The sequence below is a fragment of the Protopterus annectens genome, chromosome 1.part1 (genome assembly GCF_019279795.1).
Source record: "Protopterus annectens isolate FY-2018-M chromosome 1.part1, PAN1.0, whole genome shotgun sequence".
NCBI lineage: Eukaryota > Metazoa > Chordata > Ceratodontiformes > Protopteridae > Protopterus > Protopterus annectens.
The window spans coordinates 1,136,016,168-1,136,037,951 of NC_056726.1; the positions used below are offsets into that span (position 1 = coordinate 1,136,016,168).

Genomic DNA, 21,784 nt, shown 5'->3' on the forward strand with positions numbered 1-21,784 from the left:
ATAAATAAAAGTTTATGCAAATGTCTGGAGCATATACTTGCATGTAACAAAATGAAATAGAATGGAAGACCAACAAGTCCAGAAGATTAGAGGAAGCATCTTACATTCAGTCTGTAAAAAATAAGATAAATAAGACAGGTTAAGAGTGAAAGTACTTTGGATAGCAGGATGAGAAATAAAAAGCAGAGGTCATCATGCTTGGTAGATATCAGTGATGTACAGGGATATAATACCCAGAGATAATACAAGTATTGAGAGGCAAGAAGAAATGGCTGTTGAAAATAACATGGTAAAGCTGGGCACTCACACACTGCAAGAGACATTTCTTATAGTAAAAACAAATCAGATACTGCAGCAAATAACAGTGGAACAGAGCAGGTAGTGTGATGATGGAACATCAGAGAAGACAGATACCAGTGGAAGGTAAAGAAGTGATCATATTCTGGTATGCAAGATTATTACTGTTGGCACATCAGGGATGGACTTCTGAAATGAGATTGTGGCATAGTATCTCTAGGTTCAAGCCATGAGAACGCTTCTCAGAAGTGGAAAGACAGGGTTACCCAAAAGAAAGTGCAAAACAGAGACTGGTTTGGTAATAAGCTGTTACTGGGATTAGTGGAATATGCAGAGACAACTAATAAATGTTATTTAAAAACAATTAAGAGATTATCCAGCGGTTTGAGCACTGACTCGAGATGATTGTCCTTTTTCATGTGACACCTCAACCCCATGGGCAAAAATAAGAAAAAAGGGTTGTGTATGGATGGAAGGATGGATGAAACTATTTTGAAGGACTTATTGTCTAAGTTTATTTTATTTTATTTTTTTTATTTTTTTCATCTTTCGGCTACTCCCATTAGGTGTCGCCACAGCAGATCACCAGTCCACCTACCACATGTCTTTGGAATGTGGGAGGAATGTTTGCATTGAATTATATATGGGAAATTTATAACATTTTTTAAATGAAATTCAATATTTAGAAAATGTTTCACAGTGTATGAGGAATATGGCTATATTTATCAACCTATATATATATATATATATATATATATATATATATATATATATATATATATATACATACAGACATAGAGTGGATATAACAAATGTATACACCCCTGTTAAAATGCCAGGTTTTTCTAATATAACAAAATGAGACCACAATAAGTCACTTCAAAACTTTTCTCACCTTTAATGTGACCTATAACCTGTACAATTCAATTGAAAAACAAACAAATCTGTTAGGGGGAAAATATAAAAAATAAAAAAATGTATAATAAGCTGGTTGCATAAGTGTGCACACCCTTAAACTAATACTTTGTTGAAGCACCTTTTGATTTAATTAAAGTATTCAGTCTTCTTGGGTACACACCTGTCATCAATTAAAGTGACTCTGATTAACCCCAAATAAAGTTAGGCTGTCCTAGCAGGATTTTCCTGACATTTATTCATTTGCTTGCTACAGCAAAAGCCATGGTTTACAGAGAGCTAACAACGCATCAAAGGGATCTCATTGTTGAAAGGTACCAGTCAGGAGAAAGGTAGAAAAACATTTACACAGCATTGGATATACCATGGAACACAGTGAAGGCAGTCATCAAAAGGTGGAGAAAATATGAGACAACAGTGACGTTGCAAATAACTGGACACCCCTCCAAAATTGATGAAAAGACAAAATGAAAACTGGTCAGGGAGGCTGCCAAGAGACCTACAGCAACACTGAAGGAACTGCAGGAATTTCTGGCAAGTACTGGTTGTTTACTACATGTGACAACAATCTCCTGTATTCTCCATATGTCTGGGCTATGGGGTAGGGTTGCAAGCTGGAAGATTTTTCTTACACAGAAAACATCCAGGCCCAGCTAAAATTTGCAAAACAATACATCGAGTCTCCCAAAAGCATGTGGGAAAATGTGTTATAGTGCGATGAGATCAAGGCTGAACTTTTTGGCACAATTCTAAAAGGTACGTTTTGGCGCAAAAACAGCACTTCTCATTACCAAAAGAACATCATCCCCACTATGAAGCATGGTGGTAGCAGTATCGTGCTTTGGAGTTACTTTTCTTCAGCTGGAACTGGGGCTTTCATCAAGGTGGAGGGAATTATGAACAGTTCCAAATACCAGTCACTTTTGGCCCAAAACCTTCAGGTGTCTGCTAGAAAGATGAAGATGAAGAGGAATTTCATGTTCCAACACGACAATGATCCCAGGCATACATCCAAATAATCAAAAGAATGGCTTCACCGGAAGAAAATTAAAGTTTTGGAATGGCCCAGCCAGAGCCCAGACCTAAATCCAATACAAAATCTGTGGGATGACCTGAAGAGGGCTGTGCACAAGAGATGCCCTCGCAATCTGACAGATTTGGAGTGCTTCTGCAAGGAAGAGTGGGCAAATATTGCCAAGTCAAGATGTGCCGTGCTGATAGACTCCTACCCAAGAAGACAGAATGCTGTAATTAAATCAAAAGGTGCTTCAACAAAGTATTAGTTTAAGGGTGTGCACACTTATGCATCCAGCTTATTGTATGTTTTTTTTATTTTTTATATAGATTTGTTTGCTTTTCAGTTGAATTGTACAGGTTATAGGCCACATTAAAGGTGGGAAAATTTTTTAAATGATTTATTGTGGTCACATTTTTTATATCACAAAAACCTGGCATTTTAACAGGGGTGTGTACAGTTTTTATATCCACTGTAGATATATATATATATATATATATATATATATATACATATATATATATATATATATATATAGAGAGAGAGAGAGAGAGAGATACTTATTTTCCCCCACAGAGGAATTAATTTCAGGTATAGTGATCAGTTGTTGGTGGTGGGGAGATGTAAATGTTTTGTTCTTTCTCTCTCTGCTATTACTAACCTACTGTACTGGTTCATATTGGATACAGGCATATGTTATGGCCAAAGGATCTATTCTCCCACACAGTGAGTCAATTCACCAAACTCTTGTTGGGAGGCATGCTTCTCAACTATACAGATAGTCGCAAAATGTCTTGATTTTTGCCTATTTATGGTCTATTTCTCATAAAAGTTGTGTTTTCTGGAAAATCACTGGCAAATCATTGAGGACTGAATTCAGAAAATAATGGCACACATTTCAGTTTCGGGCTTCATATCCTTCAGAAAATTAATGCTAATGCATAACCTGTTATTCTATCAATGTTCTACATTTGTAAGAGCAATATTTAAAAAGTGTCCCTATTTTTAGGCCTTTAAGCTGCTTGTTTGGGTTTTATTTATTTATTTATTTAACATAATTAAATACCATTACCAGACCACCAGATAATGTACTGAATTAAATGTACTACATTGATAACACCATGCCAGTTAGTTTAAGAATATATGATCACTGAAAAGATCTCAGGAACAATATAGATACAAGTCCAGAGACTGAACACCACAAAAATGTACATTGTGGAAAAGAGCACTGTTTAAAATTCCTGATTGTTTGTAAAGAACTAGAAGGCTATTACTCCAAGATATATTATATCTATTTTTTTCAGAAAGAAGTAAGTCTATTTTTAAAAACAATATTCTTTAACCTGAAGTTTAACTAATGAAATTTTTACTATAATTACTTTTAATAAGTTGATGTTTATATTTTCGTTGTGGTACCATTTTATTAAATATTTGTATATAGTTATATGTTTGGTCTGTTTATGTATCTGCATATGTATATATGCATTCATGGGCATTTATGAGTCTATTTATGTATTAATTAGAACATCATTTCTGTAATTAGCATTTTATTTATGGTCGGGCAGCTGTTCATAGTGCAATAGATGTAGTATTTTAAAATATTTTGATATTAGTTTAGTTTTCTAAAATTAAAAAAGTCCATTTTTAGCTAATTAGTATCCTCAGTTAATTCCCTTGAATTATTTATCAGCCATGGAGATAGCTAAGACCAATCAGAAAATGTTAATTCAAGAACTAAAAGGGAATTGGCTAAGCTTAAAATGTCCTCCAAGTGAACCTATGTTGTGGTAGCAAATAGTTATAAAAATTACCCTTTTTAGCTCACTAAGTGCCCCTGTCTGCCCCTGTCACCCCCACTTTTCTGAAATTAAAAAAGCCCACTTTTAGCTAATTAGCATCCTCAGTTAATTCCCTTGAATTTTGTATCAGCCATGGAGATAGCTAAGACCAATTAGAAAATGTTAATTCAAGCATCAAAAGGGAATTGGCTAAGCTTAAAATGTCCTCCAAGTGAACCTATGTTGTAGTCACAAATAGTTATAAAAACTACCATTTTTATGTCACCCCCCCACCCAATCTTTAACAGCTTCCAGCGCCTATGCCTAGGTGTGCTAATCTTCCTACAGTTTTTAATGCACATAGGTTGTTTTGTTAAATTGTTCATAGTTTAGTACTAGGCTAACTGCCCCTGTGAGCCATTTTAAGCCTAGTCAGTTATCCCTTGGGAGATTCAAACACTGCACCTTGGGTTTGTAAGGCAAACGCCTTAGCTATTAAGCCACCCTCCCAACCCTGCAAATAAGCAGTCTCTGCAAGGCTCAAACCCAGGACCCTGCACACCATAAACAAAGTGATTTATCACTAAGCCACCCCAGATATTCCAGTTCATTCCTCTAGTACATTTGCCTATTCATATTTTTGCTGTTGTTACTAGTGTTAAGAATGAGCATGTAGGTTCCATTGTAACTCCCTTTGGATTTACTTGGTGGCAAACCTTGCCTATAAATTTCCATGTTATTAATGTATTAAATCTAGTTGGAGTAAAGGTGAGTGGGGCAGCAAATAATTTATTATTGGTTACGGTGAATCATATGGGAGATAGGACTGAACCTTAAGCGCACCTTTGTGCAGAGGAACAAAGGAGTTGATGTAGTTCTTACTTTGAATTTTTTTTGTTATTTAAGACATACATAAACGTCTGAAAGCTGAACTGTACCCAGAGTAACGGGGTTTAGAAGGGGGGTGTCATCATCTAGATAAAATGCTTTTTGGGCGATCACTGAGAAGAGTACCTCTTAGCATACATTCATGTTCTGAAATGTACAATCTCTAAGGGTTTACAATGCAAACATGGTACTCCTCTCGGACAAGAAGCCTTACTGATGCCATCATGGAACCACGTTAGTGTGAGCATATTCAGATAGATGGTTATATCTACTTTTTTCTAATATTTTGCCAAAGATTGGTTATATTGACATTAGCCCAAAGTTTATGATAGGAGAAGACTAAGTGGTCTTGGACAAAGGTATAATTATGACTATTTTTTTATTGAGCCTGCACAAGTACCACAGAGGGCTAAATACCCAGGTGACCTGAGCTCAAGTGGTGCTTGGGTGCTTTTCATTACAAGCAGGGAAGATGACCATGCATATCCTACAGGGGAGGGTAAATGCACTCAATGGCATGTGGAATGGGGTTAATTTCCTTGTAGTACATGGAGTGCACTGATTACATTCCAATATTCAGAAAAAAGCAAAACAGTTAAGCGGCAGAGGGGCATGCGACCCAACCTTAATAAATGTTAAGCACTTCTAGCTGAAGTTGGTAAGGTCAGGTCTCGCAACAGGCAATATAATCTGCCTGTACTGACCAGCAAATGACAGCATCCAAACAAAAATTGTTTCTGCCTGCTGCCCATACTGGTAACATGCCCCATATTCCTTTAATGAACTTAGAAAGTTACGAGCGTATGAAAGGGCCCAGTGGCCTAATGGATAAGGCATCAGCCTCTGGAGCTGGGGATTGTGGGCTCAAGACCCACCTGGGTCAATAAGAGGATTTGTGCTTACATGTATTTTCTGAAGGATGCTAACTCCAAAACTCTGATGTATGTAAATGCTGGCACAGGTTTACTAGCTATGCCCTCTTCTCCCTAGACTATAAGGTGGTTATGACTACCACCAGACACTCCTGCCAACTACCTTAAAGCTCTTCCCAGGGTACCCAATATATTGAGTAATATTAATACAAATGGTAGTTTTACCAAGAGCAAGGCTTTTAGGAGTGGCCTACATATTGTCAACAAATAAATATGCAAGTACTCTCAAAACTTAAATATCTCTACAAAGATCAGCCACAATGAAAGGTTTAAATATATTTAATAATAAATAATAGAAGAACAAGAAAATACTAAGAATATATTCACAGTGACATCAGAGATCAAAACCACAGGAAATATTTAAAACAGCATTGAAGGAGCCTTTCAAACAAATAAAGAAAATCAATATCTAAACTAAGCTTCACTATATTTTTGACTGAATCTAAGAGAATTATACTATTCCCTAGTAACTTTCTTACCAGAGCAAGGCAGATGATTTGATGAATGGTTCTTCTTCTTCTTGTCAGTCCCAAGGCAGAATACAGAATGCTCTGTCTCACCAAGAGACTTCTCAAAATAATATCTAAAACATTACTGCTGGGGTAGATTGCAAAATTACATCATTTCTGATCATCTGACTTCTAGTTCTCAGGCAAACTCCCTATTGCTGGAAGGACTTAGCACATCCCTTTAAAAATACACACACAAGGGTTTTTGGTCAGATCTTTGGCAAGTGCCAGAAGTCTTAAAACAACTGCATTCTTCCACACATTCAGAGTAATAATTAGTTCACCCCAAAGACAATACAGAAAGCTTCCTAGGTGCAGATTTTGTGTCTCTGGCTCCCTTGAAACCTGCGAGATAGCATCTTTATGGCCTAGGATATAAAGTGATTTAATTCCAGATATTATTTCTGAAGTTTGCTAGTATGAAGTTAACCCTCCAGTTTTATCTATGAAAAACATATACATTTAAGCAGTTACAATAATTCATAGGTTCATAGGTTCATACTAGGCTATCTGCCCTAGGGCATTTATAAGCCTAGCCAGAATGTGTTTGGCTTTCGCCACCCATTTTAAATTAATTTTGCTATGCCCTTTTTTTGAGGGCATGTACATTTCTGTTATCTCCAGCAGGGAACACTGTTGATGCAATTCAAACACAAGCACTATACAAATAACTTTGCAGCACAAACATCTGTACAAAGCAATTTGATATATACATGACATACTGTTCTGATACATTTGTAACACAAGCATCTTGTATGATCCACATTTCTAATACATTTGTAACACATGCATTTCATATGAATAAGTTTGATATTCATAAATGACATATAATTATTTACAAAATTCCAGCTAGCTGTGCTGGCAGTATCTCCTTTCATCACACCTTCTTTAAATTTCCAAGCTATATTTAGCCTAAGAATCCCCTTATTCCCAGTATAAATCCCCTGTGCTCATATTTGTAATATCAATTGCTTATTAAGTTAGCTGACATAAGTGGCTTCTTAACATATAAATGCCTACCAGAAGGCACATAATTGTGACATTTCTGACTGCTAGCCATTTGTATCAGAGCTGTCCAGATCTGAGTTATAAAGAACTCATATGTGTGAACATCTTTCAGCTAGCCAAGAAAAATATGTTTCTGTATTTCATGTACAGCTGAAATGAATTTTTCAAATTTAATGTATTTAGTTATGATGCTGAGTCCTGCAAATTCAGTACAGTGATTAACTTACAGTGAAACAAAAGCACTGTGTTTGGTTTGTCTTTCAACCATTATTGTCCCAAATGGGAAAAGTCAGCCCACACAGCTACTGATACAGGAAAGACTGACACCACCACATTAACATGGATCCTTACTGAAATGTCAGAACTCGGACTGTTGAGTCCGAAAACACTGTTAAAAATAAACTGAAAATAGAGAAGAGTGTATATCAAACATAAGCTTCACCTTTAAACTTGTTAACCCCAAGAAGGGGAGGGCTATAGCCCAACTGCAACCCTCTAATCATATATACATTATATATATATATATGTATGTATATATATATATATATATATATATATATATATATATATATATATTTAGGTATAGGTATACGTATACATATATATATATATATATAGATAGATAGATATAGATATATAGATATATATATATTTATATATATATATATATATATATATATATATATATATATATATATATATATATGGATCTACCTGACTACATCGAAAGTTCAGAAGAGCGAAAACGACTTCACCGACACCACATTATCGACAGTTCTCAAACACGACACCTCATACACTCGACACATCATAACAACAACAATCAACAAACAAAACAAATCCCCTGTCCAAAAACCACACACACAACACAAGCACACCAAAATCCTTACAAACCAACACTAACCCTTACATACAGAACTATCTACAACCCTAACCGAAACCCTAACCCTAAGGTCCGTCACTATCGCACACTCACCTAACCCGCCTAACCTAACTCACTTAACCCACCCCTAACCCAAAAAATATCACTACTGCACCCTTACCTAACCCGCGCCCTAACCCTTACTCACTTATCCCGCCCCTATCCCTACAGACCGTCAACATCGCACACTTACCTTACTCGCACCCTTACCTAACCCACGCCCTAACCCTAACTCACTTATCCCACCCCTATCCCTACAGACCGTCAACATCGCACACTTACCTTACTCGCACCCTAACGTCCGTCACTACCGCATACTTACACATCCTTTCCCCATCTCAGTGTTCTCAGCGTCGGTGTTTTCCTCCGTCGGTCTTCTCACTTGTCGATCTTCTGGCGTCGGTGAAGTCGTTTTCGCTCTTCTGAACTTTCGATGTAGTCAGGTAGATCCATATATATATATATATATATATATATATATATATATATATATATATATATAAATAGATAAATAGATATAGATAGCTATAGGTGTGTGTGTGTGTGTGTGTGTGTGTGTGTGTGTGTGTGTGTGTGTGTGTGTGTGTGTGTGTGTATATGTATGCATATATATATATATATATATATATATATATATATATATATATATATATATATATATATTATCAACTCCAAGATCACCATACATTAGTGAATAAGGAATATTATGAGAAATGGCAATCTCAGACTTAATAATGGTAAGTCTGAATTTTTGCTCTTAAGTCTGCACATTTCAGAACGTGGTAATCCAAGTCCCAAAATTACAAATGGCTACCCACTCACATATAAACATACACATGTATGTATGTATATATGTGTGTATGTATATATATATATATATATATATATATATATATATATATATATTTTTTTTTTTTTTTTATGTAGGAAGATATATACTGATAAAGAAATATCTGTTATCTATCTACATTTATATATGTATACACACAGATATATAAATATATATATATATATATATATATATATATATATATATATATATATATAGAGAGAGAGAGAGAGAGACAGACAGAGAGGGAAATTGACTAGGCTTAAAAATGGCCTGCAAAGACAGCTAGCCTAATACTAACCTATGAACCTATATATACATATTGAAATATGTGTGTGTGTGTGTGTGTGTGTGTGTCTGGGTGTGTGTTGTATTTTTTGAACATGTATTGCATTAGCCATCATATGCACATACACACACGCACCAGGCCGATGTCAGCTGCCATGCTATGACTGATGAAGCTGCATCTGGAGCTTACATGTAAGTACAATATCTCTGTCTCACTTTGTAGTTCATAACATGCAAAGTGCAGATTTAATAGTGCTCATAATGTCCTATATAAGAGACTTAGTACTAGCTTATAGTGTAAAGTATAACAGTAAAGTATAATGCCTGTCTATTCTGTAGTGCTGTTACTCATAATTCAAGAATGAGATGGGACAGATACACCTGAGTTCAGCTGTCATACATATATAGTAGGCAGCATGCATGGTGGTCTGACCCTAGCAGTAGAGTGGTGCCTAACAGTTGACTAAATTCCTATTCCAGAGGGGGCCCAGTATGTGTCAGCATGGCATGAGATGCTTGAAATCTGTACTTGCTTCAACAGTGACGTATTGCTCCTGTCGTTTCATGGCTTCTGCATACTGGTGAAAGATTTTACTGCCCCACTGTGTCCTTTGTAGAAAAGGTAAAGCTGCTATACCTTCCAACCTAACTTCCAAAACAAATCAACCATTAGATCATATAAAAATGTCTCTACTTAATGTTAAAGTCTAAATAACAAATTGCAGGTCTTTGAGGCAACCTGGCATTTGGCACATATCCATTTATGTGCTTTTATGGAGACCTGATTTAATTGGCCAGACAGCACACCCTGAATTCCTGAGTTTTATGCTTACCCCTCATTTAGACCTAATAGAAACTGTGGCTGCATAGCCATATTTGTTAGGTAACACATTACCTCGAGATGAATTAAACACTGGATGAGAAATGAAACACTGAACATTCTTGTAATACTAAGAAAAGTTTATTGCCCATATAGCATAAAATTAAGTCTAGATTTTTGGATTTAGTATTGCTCCTATGCTTTCACTGAATATTTCATCATCATCATCATCATCATCATCATCATCATCATCAACAGCCTCCTTTTTCCCATTTTTCTACATGGGTTTGCCAGCTCTCTCGATTCAGTGCCATACACCTGCCTTTTTCAACAATCATTGCTGACTGTCGCAGATCTTTTTTCGCACAATCTATCCACCTCTTTGCTGGACGTCCTCACTTCCTCTTACTTTCCTCTTGTCTGTCACAAATCTTCCTCACCAGATTGTCTTCTTCTTTTCTACACATGTGCCCAAACCACTCTAATCTGTTCTCTTTGATCTTTTCTGCAACTGGAGCTACTTTGGCTTCTGTTCTTATGTCCTCATTTCTTCATCGATCCCACAGTGTGCATCCTACCACCTTTCCACTGAATATGTATTCTCCACTAATGTCAATCTGTTCTGTGTCACTGTGACACTTGTGACACTGAGAATCATGACTCTTTGGTGTAAAGCAAACCATTACATTGACAAGAATCTCCAAATACATATCAAGAAAGCTAACCAGATAGGCCAATGCTCCACTAGTCCACTCATAGCCGGCTTCAGTATGCCAGTATAAACTGACACATTCACTTCCCAAGAAAGCAATTTGTACAAAGAGCACCTCAGGTATGCAGGTCACAGCACAGAAGACAAGACAATGACATCCAGCAATTTTCAACCAGGTGTGCAAATAAAAACACTTACATACAGGTCAACTTTAAAAAATAAAGTAAACAAAATATTAAAAAATATAAGTGTAAAGTGGGTAATCATTTGAAATGTTGGAACCCACATTAATGACTCCTGTAATGACAAGACTGAATGGTCAAAAAATGGACTTATATTTATTAAGTCTGAGATAGCCATTTCTCAAAATATTCCCTTTTCAGTGAGGTATGGCAGTCTTGGAGATGGCATATATATGTTTGGGGTGCGGGGTTGAAAGGACCTTGTTTCCCCTGTAAAAAAGAAGTTTTTGAGAGAATAACAATGTTCAGTATTTGCTTTTCTCCCATATTTTTGTTCTTTATTTTTGTTGTGTCAGCACTTGGCATTTCAAATGTCTGCATTAATAGGGAGCCCAATGAAAGACAGTAGGAAGCTAGATGTCACACTTTTCAAATTTTCATAGCTGTCTGCTGTCTATGAAACGGGGTAGGGGGAAATGTATAATGAATGCATTTCTCCTTTTTATTATGTGTTCAGTGAAACCATGAGTACCAGCCTGTATCACATGTGATAAAATTATACACAAGTAATCTCCTCTCTCTGACTGCATTGCGTATTACTTTATCAGCATGGTAGTAATCTCTATAGGGATGTTACTGTATTTTCTGATGTAATTTTTTATTTTCTAATTCTTTTAATCACAACTAAATCATAATATTTCTAGTGAAAATTAACAACTAAATCATAATAATGGTCAGGAAAACTAACAGGATTATTTTCGGCTATGAGCCAGTGATCTACTGGTGTAAACATTAGCATTTATCTGATGCTCCAAATCTTGTACTTTTTGTGAATGGAATCTGAACTATATTGATGTAAACAAGGTTACTTGTTTGAAATGATTGGAACACAGTTATATATTACCTTTACTGTACATGGCAGTTACAAATAAATATGATGTGTTAGAGTAAATATAATAGATATTAAGTGGAATTTATACAATAACAGTAATACAATTATGTAAATAATATTTTCATTTGAAATGCTATGTATAGTCTATATTGCATAACGCTATATAAAAGCTATAAACCATGTATTACCATTTCTATTAGAAAACTAGTTCAGATTATACAGACAAGTAATGTTTATAATGATTACACAGCACATTTACTCCAAAAAATTTTACTATAGTTCCATCTTATGTGGTTTCTATTTGATGTTTCTGAATTATTGATTAAATATATTGTTCAAATGAACCTAAATGTTTTATAATAAATGAATACACTTTAAAATGATTCTGTTTTTTCTTTTCTTTCTTTTTTACTAACAGGAAAGAGCTCTTTACCAGTACGTCTTGTGAATGGACCCAATGTATGTTCGGGTCGAGTTGAGATTTACTACAACTCAAAGTGGGGTACTGTTTGTGATGATTCTTGGGATATAAATGATGCAACAGTGGTATGTAGACAAGTTGGTTGTGGTCAAGCTCTCTCTGCCTCATGTTGTGCCCAATTTGGCTGGGGCTCAGGCCCTATTACTCTGGATGATGTAAACTGTATAGGGAATGAATCTCATCTCTCAGACTGTTCCGCCAGTCCAGTACTGCAACATAACTGCAATCACTATGAAGATGCTGGTGTCATTTGTGAAGGAGGTAAAATATCATTGTTTCAGTTAATGCTAGTATCAGTAAATGATAATAAATGAAGTAGTTACTAGATCAGTGGCATGTTGTACAAGCATTAGTGTTTGTGGTTTTCATGTAAAGTATGTATGTTCAGTAATGACCACATTTTATCACTTAGTTTTCAACTTTTCTTTCTTTTCACAAAAAAATAAATAAACTATTGGATAACTGGAAGGCAGTAATGTTACTAATAAAAAAAGAAAAAAATGCAACCCAATGTTGATCATATGATACTTTATTAGATGTTGAGTGCCTTTGTCCTACTATATCGGACATATTCAGAACATAGCAAGTAGGTAAAACATCGTTTATTATTAGAATTTATTTTTATTGAAATTGGCTTTGTGGCTCTGTCTATCTGTGGTTCTGTCTTATGACAGAGCGGCAGTGTTTTACAGACTAAAAATAATGACAGAAAGACAATATTTTAGTCTTTAAATAAAATATTGCCCCTCTGCCATTAGCAAGACAGTGGAAAAATGCCAAGCTCACTCACACACACACACACACACACACACACACACACACACACACACACACACACACACACACACACACACACACACTCTCTCACATCTGTCTACATCATTTCTACACACACACACGCACACACGCACACGCACACATGCACACACACATTCTTACATCTGTCTACATCATTTCTACACACACACACACACACACACATCCACACACACACACACACACACACACACACACACACACACACACACACACACATTCTCACATCTGTCTACATCATTTCTACACACACACACACACACACACACACACACACACACACACAGACATTCTCACATCTGTCTACATCATTTCTCCAGACACACACACGCACACACACACACACACACACACACACACACACACACACACACACACACACACACACATTCTCACATCTGTCTACATCATTTCTACACACACACACACACACACACACACACACACACACACACACACACACACACACACACACAGACATTCTCACATCTGTCTACATCATTTCTCCAGACACACACACGCGCGCACACACACACACACACACACACACACACACACACACACACACACACACACACACACTATGTAGTTTTGGTTAATATGTCAAAAATGAAAAAAATAACATGACTTTGCCATTTTCATACATTTTCTGAATGTATGAATGTACTTTATCATCTAGAATTAAAGTGCTGATCTGATATGATATTAATATGCTCCATGCCTTGCTTTGATGGTAAAAATATGCATCAAAAATCTTGTTAGCTGATAAGAAATATGTGCATGAGAACAGAATTTCAAAGCAGGTAACGCAGTTCAGCATGTAACTTATGGTGACAAAGCACACTCCTGTTTACCAACATATTTTTGTTTTGTACTGGAATGCAACATTCCTGAGTACATAAAATACATATAGATCACATTCAAGGGAACTAAGGTAATTCAGTTTATTGCAGTTAATTAGTTGTAATACTTTTCATCAGATCGTTGTGATATGTATAATCAGTTTTAGTAAGAAAGCAGATGCAAGGCTCCTTTAAAACAAGGTTTGCCTGTCAACATTCTGGGGTAATACTACATTATTGAGAAGAAAACAGCAGTGTTCCCCACCCATATGGAACAGCCCTCAATGGATGATAATTTAAGCCATGGCATTGTCATTTAATCAATGCTGGCCAAGGGGATACCATTAATGGGAGAACAGAATAGGAAGTGCCTTCTAATGAGATTCTGCTGATTCCACACTATGGCAGGAAAGTACTCTGCCCTCAGCACAGCTCTGACCTTAAGGCTTATAATTAATATGAGCAGCACAGCTCTGACCTTAAGGCTTATAATTAATATGAGCAACAGAAATACATATAGGAAATAATGGAGGCATTTTGTTCATATTACTTTCAACATGACTTCACATTTTTTAATGCATCATACAATGTGCCACGTTTTTTACTTAAAGACTTAAAAGTAAAAAATAAAAAAATAAAAAAATATTTTTAATAAAGAATGCTTTTTATTCAGACTCTCTATAAAGTAAACAGTAAGGAAGAAGAGTGAAAACTTTGCAAAAGAAACAAAGATAAGCTGACTCCAGGAAAGCATTTAAGGTTGGTTTTGCCAATTGTGGTAATGAGGTACCAGAAGAAGTAACAGCTACCTGATGGGTGAAGGGGAGAGTGTGGGGGCGGTAGGTGATATGTGAGTGGGGGGGGTAGGTGATGTGTCCAGAAGGAAAGCATTTGCAAACTGACTCAGACTTGAGATTATCTTTAAGTTGAGCATGGAATGAGGCTTATGAAGTGAGGCCCTTAACATTAGTAGGGGGAGGGATTCTCAGACTTTGTGGCTTCGGATGGAAAAAGCATGGTTAGTGCAATGAAGTCTGGCAATGAGACACTGAAGAATTGGACTAAAGTGGTTAAGACTTCTTAGGCTGTAACTCGGAAGTTCATCTGAATATGAAAGAGGCAAGGGAAGGACAGGAGTGTTATTTAACAATTTTGTAGAGTTGGAATCACAACAGCAATCTGGCACACGTTGTTGGACAGGTAGCCAACTGGCATCAATAAGCATGATCCAATGATACTCATTTCTGTAGGAGAGGGTAATGAGATGGAAGACAGAATGTTTATAGTTTGGATAGTGGAGGAGTTTTTCTTAGATGCTGCTGCATCTAATGGATAGCCATATTCAAGCTGTGCTAGTTAGTAGAATTACTTTGCCTGTGGTATGCCTGGTTGGTCTGGAGAGAAAGGGAACATTTTATAGGACCAAAATATGAGGGAATTAAATTTCTTCCCTATTTGTTCTAGGTGACTGTGAAAGATCAGAGCAGGATCAAGCCACATGGGGTTGTCAATATGGACATGGAAAAAAGGAAGTGATAGTTACTCTACCATTTAGGTTTGGTACCAAACAGCATTGTTTTAGTTCAAGAAGTGTTCAGAATTTGAATGTTGTTATTAAGCCATTTCTTTACAGAAAGGAAGTCAGCTTGTAGTTGTTGCTGTATAGCCAAAGAGGTCAGAATTGACTAAAATAAGACCACGTCATCAGCATAAAGTAATACTTGAAGGTTGGGGAGATTAGGTGGTAGTTTATTAATGACAATGGAAAAAAGAGCTGGGAACATGAAGCCCTGAGAAATTCCTTTAAGAAGGGGGGTAGTGGAAGCAGAAAGGACGTTTGGAAACTACTCGGAGAAGTGTGCACTTAGACAGTCATTGCTACCAGATCATTGTGTGCCCTTTAGGCCTACCTGGTTGATAAATGGATATTATTATCTTATGAAGCCAAATTGTTAGGGGTAAATCATAATGAGATTTTTAATATCTTGATTTGTGAGATCGGTGATGATGTGTTCCATGATATTACAGATCAGATTGTTAAGACTGATAGGCCTGCAGTTTCCAGGGTCTTTGGTGGGTTCACCTTGTGTTAAATAAAAACAAATGATAACAACACAGGAGGCTCAGATGCAAAAGTTTACTAGTGTACACCAGGAGGCAAAAAACCATACAAGTACAGAGTTTTCTCTGACATGATGCAGGAAATGCACAATTTTATATAGTCTTACATTCAGGCTGTGCCCACTTTACTGACGTGGTTAGTCACAGGGCACCTACATCACTATGGTCTACAATATTCTATTCATAAGAAAAAGCTGATGTTATACATTTTAAAAGTTTTCCCATGGGAATAATACAGCCTTGCAAAGCACCTGGTTCGTTATAATGTCTTTCTGTAAATGTTACTCTTCCAAGGTCTCAGGCTAGCTTGAATACAATAGTCGGTTCACTCTTGTACTTTAGCAGCTGTGCCTTATCTCTGATACATTCACAAGGTCAATTATCTCAGAGGAAGGAATAAGAATATTCAATGCTTTATACATTCAGTTTTCCTGACCCAGCAGATAATTATTAGTGAAAGACATAAGCTTGCTGAGCTGGCTACTGCCAGGGTCAGAGTTCAAATACACTGCAGCTCCAAAGCTTCAAGCAACTACATGTAAAATCATTCTTATTGCCATATTGTAAATAGAATAAAATGCATTATATACTATTTGCTTTTAAACTAGCACTTTACACATGTTCAAATACATATTTTTCTAACATTTCCCTCCTTTTAATACTTTTTATTCTATTCAGAAACATAAACAATGTTATATCGTCTCCTAGCCTTCTCCTTTAAGGACTTTTTAACTAGGCAAGTCATTTAGTTTATATTTCGGAACAAGTTTCGTCTGGAACCAATAGTTCCAATTCAATGTCTTGGTACAAAGTTTCAGTTACAGATATATCAACAAAATCTTTGACTAATCTTTTCATACAGGGGATCCCGCAGCAGACACATGCTCCTAATAGGAGCAGACCAACACAAATAGCAATCAAAATATTCATTAGGATAGAACCCCACCCACCAAACAGACTCTGGAAAAAGTTCGTCAGTGGGTTTGGGCCTGGTTCAGTCATGGCTGATACCTGCTGTATTACCTCTAGGTGATCATTAATCAAGAGCCATTCGATTTTGTAGCACAATAGTTTTCACTGCATTCAGTTTATCAGTCACTAGTTCGAGAGCAGAAAAAGTTGTGTTACTCATTACTTCGAGAAGCTTCAACAGTTTTCTCAACTCCCAGATCGATTTGACTGCTCCATATGCTGGAAATATTCCAGCCCAGGATATAACACTGTCACTTAAGTCCATATGAGTCAATTTTTCTTTATCTTTCACAGAATGATGGTTCTTCCAACCAGCTTCGATTTTTCCCATTGCTATTTACAGGTTTTCCGATAGGATCTTCAGGTTTTCGGGCTACATCTCTTACATTTTGTATCTTACCTAGAGGTAATTTTGCAGTATGCCTTATAGCTGGAACCAGATAACCCAAAAAACAACTGCCGGACCAATTCTCAGGTAGCCATTTGTATGCTTTTTTCCCCACAAATAAAATAACAGTTTTCTACTTTGGTACTGATGCGGGTTAGCTCTGAATGAAACATTTTCTTGTCTATAACAGACAATTGTTTATGCAAGACAGGATTTTTCTGCACTTCACTTAATGTTGTTTTTATTAAGCTCAAATATGAATCATAATTTGCGTTACAAATAGTGCTTTTATCTTTGGCTTTAATATAGCATTTATAAGATATAGTTATGTTACAGTTACTCCAACCCACTTGGAGTGTGTTATTCTTATAGAAACATACAATTCCCCTCTGTGTAATAGGCAAATACAATGCAATTTTGTCCTGTGATCTTACAGAACCTGTATCAAAAAGTACATTTTCCCAAGTCTCATTTATCCCCAAGGGGACAGCGGACATCAACAGTCCTCCATATGCTGTTGGTATGGCAGTACAAACCCAGCAATTTGAAATGTTCATAGTCTCTACATATACACGCTTCATAGCTAGGTATGTGTTAAAGTTTGGATGCCAGTCTATAGACAGCTCATCACGTTTCTCTACTTTCACTTGTGTGGTTATATGTAGGAAGAACCACAACAAAAGGAAAGTCAACACAATCATAGTCAATAAATGCATAGTTAGCAAGATGATTAAACAATATCTTCGGGGTTGATCTGTGTTTTTACTCATTTCGCTCTTGGCCATCCTGCCTTTGTTGTGTGTCAGTCACAAAATGTTTATCAAGCTGAAAATTCTTTACCGGTTTACAGTGCGTCAGGTGGACCCAGGACGACCTCTCAGCAACTTTGACTGCAGTAGGCATCGCCAACAGTACCTGGTACGGTCCTTCCCACTTTGGACTCGCCCAATTCTTCCTCTTCGTGACCTTCAACCAAACCCAGGACCCCGGGGTCAGCACTGCTTCCAACGGTCTGGTCTGTCTTTTATCTGAAAAAGAGTTCAACTGCAAAACAGTTTTATTTGTTATTTTTTCCCTTCACATTTGTTTAGTTCTATGAAATCCATACAGATAGTATGGAACGGATATGGTGGTATAGGAAAACTCCCTTGCTTGGGTTTGAATGCTCCTTGTGCATGATGTTTATTACAGACATGGCATGCTGCACAAAATTTTTGTGTGAAGTTTGTGAATCTATGTTTGGAATATTCGATTTACTAACTGTACCATCCCCCCTGTTGAGACATGACACTGCCCATGGCTCAACAAAGCTGCATATCTAAATAAATTAGACGGCAATATTGTTTTTTTCTCTTTGGAGATATACAGTCCATTTTCGAGGATTGCACCTCGTTTCTCCCATTTTTGTTTCTCAGCTTTTGTGGTTAATGTCTGCATCGTTTTTAACATTTCTAAATCTAAAATCTCAGAGGGTTGTAATTCCTCGGTTAAAAGTAAAATTTCTGAGTCTGAGGCTGCTTGCTTTGCAGCTGCATCAGCTCTTGCATTTCCTTTTGAAATTGCATCCTGTTGTTTTGTATGAGCTAAACATTTACAAATAGCTACCTTAGTAGGTAACTGAATGGAATCTAACAAGTTCAAAATAAGTTGCGCATGATTAATCGGTTTGCCAGTAGATGTTATCATTCCCCTATTTTTCCATTGTTGTGCAAAAACATGCACTGTAGAGAAAGCATACTGACTATCAGTATATATGTTCACACATTTATCTTTCGCTAGAGTACAAGCCCGTGTTAAGGCTATCAGTTCTGCTGCTTGAGCAGACAGGTTATGCTGTAAGGGTTGGGCTTCTAAAATCTCTGTATCTGTGACTACTGCATACCCTACTAGATTTTTTCCTGTAGGACCCTTTCTGCATGAACCGTCCACATAAAATGTCACCTCGGCATTATCCAAGGGCATATCAGTAAGGTCTTGTCTGGGCAAAGTTATTTGCTCAATTTCCTGCAGGCAACTGTGTGGTGTGCCATCCACAGGAGTTAGAAGTAACGTTGATGGATTTAATGTTGTACAACGTTCAATTACCATATGAGGTTGGCTCAGCAGTATGGTCATACATGAAAGATGTCTAGCAGGAGATAGATATGCTATTTTCTCTTGTAGTAAAATTATCGCGACTGCATGAGGCACTCTCAATGTGAGAGGGTGGAACAACACCACTGAGGCCGAAGCCTGTACTGCCATTGCAGCTGCGACTACTGCTTGCACACAGTGAGGCAATGATTGTGCCACTGGATCTAACTGTGATGAATAGTAAGCTATGGGGCGTTGCTTATTCCCATGTTGTTGCGTCACAACTGACGTCATGTATCCCTGCTTACAATCTACGGTCTGAAAAAATCTTTTGTGGTAATTTGGAAGTCCTAAAACTTGTGATGAAGCTATCAATTGTTTTAGTCTGCAGAAAGCTGTTTTTGCTTTAGGTGTCCATTGTAATACATTTTGTGCTGCCATTGGTGTTTTACATATTAAATCAGCCAGTGGAGTAGATTCTAAAGCATAGTTTGATATCCAGCTTCGACAAAAATTAGTCGTTCCCAAGAAGGACATCATTTCCTTCTTGGTTGCTGTGCCTGTAAAATCGCTGTTTTTCTGTCTTTGTCTAATATTCTACCTTCTTTGGATATTACATATCCTAGGTATCTAACCTGTTTTTTTCCAAAGTTGTAACTTACTTTTGTTTACTTTGTGTCCTTGTGCTGCTAAAAATTTCAGTAATGCTATCGTATCTTCCCTGCATTGATGCTGGGTAGGGGCTGCTAGCAAGATGTCATCTACATAAAGTAGAATCTGACTACCTCCTGGTGGAGTAAACCCTGCCAGGTTGCTTGCCATTTCTTGTGCAAATATCATTGGACTTTCACTATATCCCTGCGGTAGCCGAGTATAGGTATATCTTTTACCCTGAAATGTAAATGCAAACCAATACTGGCTATCAGGATGTATAGGTATTGAAAAGAAAGCATTGCTTATATCTACCACAGTAAAATATTTTTGTTGTGGTTTTAAATCATTTAACAAGGTGTGTGGGTAGTGCTCTGGGTATTATTGCATTGTTTACTGCTTGTAAATCCTGTACCATCCGCCATTCCCCGTTTGCTTTTTTAACAGGAAATAGAGGGGTGTTACATGGTGAATCAAGAGATTCTACCAGTTCTCCTTCCTTGAGTAATGCTGCTATTATAGGCTTGATTCCTTGCTCTGCATCTTTCCTCAAGGGGTATTGTCTTTTTTGTGGTCTAAATGCTGATTTTGGTGTAATGGTTACTGGTCCTGCTGTTTGAATAAGTCCTACATCTGATTTACCTGTTGACCAAAGAATGTTTGGTATATCACACAAGGCTTTTTCTTCTTCTTCTAATAAGAATGCTAATCAGCTGTCTTCACTAGTTTGTAAGTGTACAGCTGGATGTGTCTGTGTTAGCCAATTCAATTTCTGTTTTTGTATTCCCTGTTCCGATAATTCTAAATCAGTTTGTTTTTCCCATCTTGTTACTTTTTCTCCTAAGTCTGCCCATCTCACATCCTTATTCTTTGTCAAGCTGACATGTGGTAGTCTATTAGATTTGTACAGTGTCATGAGTTCCTGAGGTAGTGAACAGCTTACCACACTGTTTCCCTCAGTATCCCAATACAAGGTTCGTAATACTAATCTGTTAGTAGGATTTTTAAACAATTCTTGCTCATATTCTTTATCAGGTCCTGGCATGCTACAGTAGTATAGAGTACAATGTAACAAATGCTGTTGGCCAGTGTCAAGGGAGGGGGCCTTACTGATGGCTACATTCATCAGTTCTCCGGTTACTGCCCCTGGACCAGTCGTAACTAGGTCCTGGCTGTACCAGTAAAAAGTTTCACCCTCCGGTCGCACCACAAAAGTATCCATTTGTCTTTGTGCTTCCATACCCTGCATAGTGGGGACTACCACTATGCCAAATATCTGCATAAGATCTCTTCCCAGTAAGTTTACTGGACATTTTGCAGAAACTACAATTTCACTTTTCTGAGTCATGCCTGAAACAGGGTCAGTTATTGCTATATCATGGGAGAGTGGCTCCCTATATAGCTGTCCATTTGCTGATTTCACTAATATATAGTCAGGTGATTCAGAATATTC

General features: G+C 37.0%; 1 protein-coding gene and 1 non-coding gene across 2 annotated transcripts in view; both read left to right on the forward strand.

The window, feature by feature from the left end:
* The window catches only part of LOC122815721 (deleted in malignant brain tumors 1 protein-like), a 787,040-nt gene that overhangs the window by 601,129 nt on the left and 164,127 nt on the right, over positions 1 to 21,784 (forward strand). The window contains exon 8 of the mRNA XM_044088475.1: positions 12,406 to 12,729. Coding sequence (XP_043944410.1) covers positions 12,406 to 12,729 — 324 coding nt within the window. The remainder of the gene's footprint in view (positions 1 to 12,405; positions 12,730 to 21,784) is intronic.
* TRNAQ-CUG lies at positions 5,704 to 5,776 on the forward strand. Its single transcript has one exon. It is a non-coding gene; the product is annotated as a tRNA-Gln (tRNA).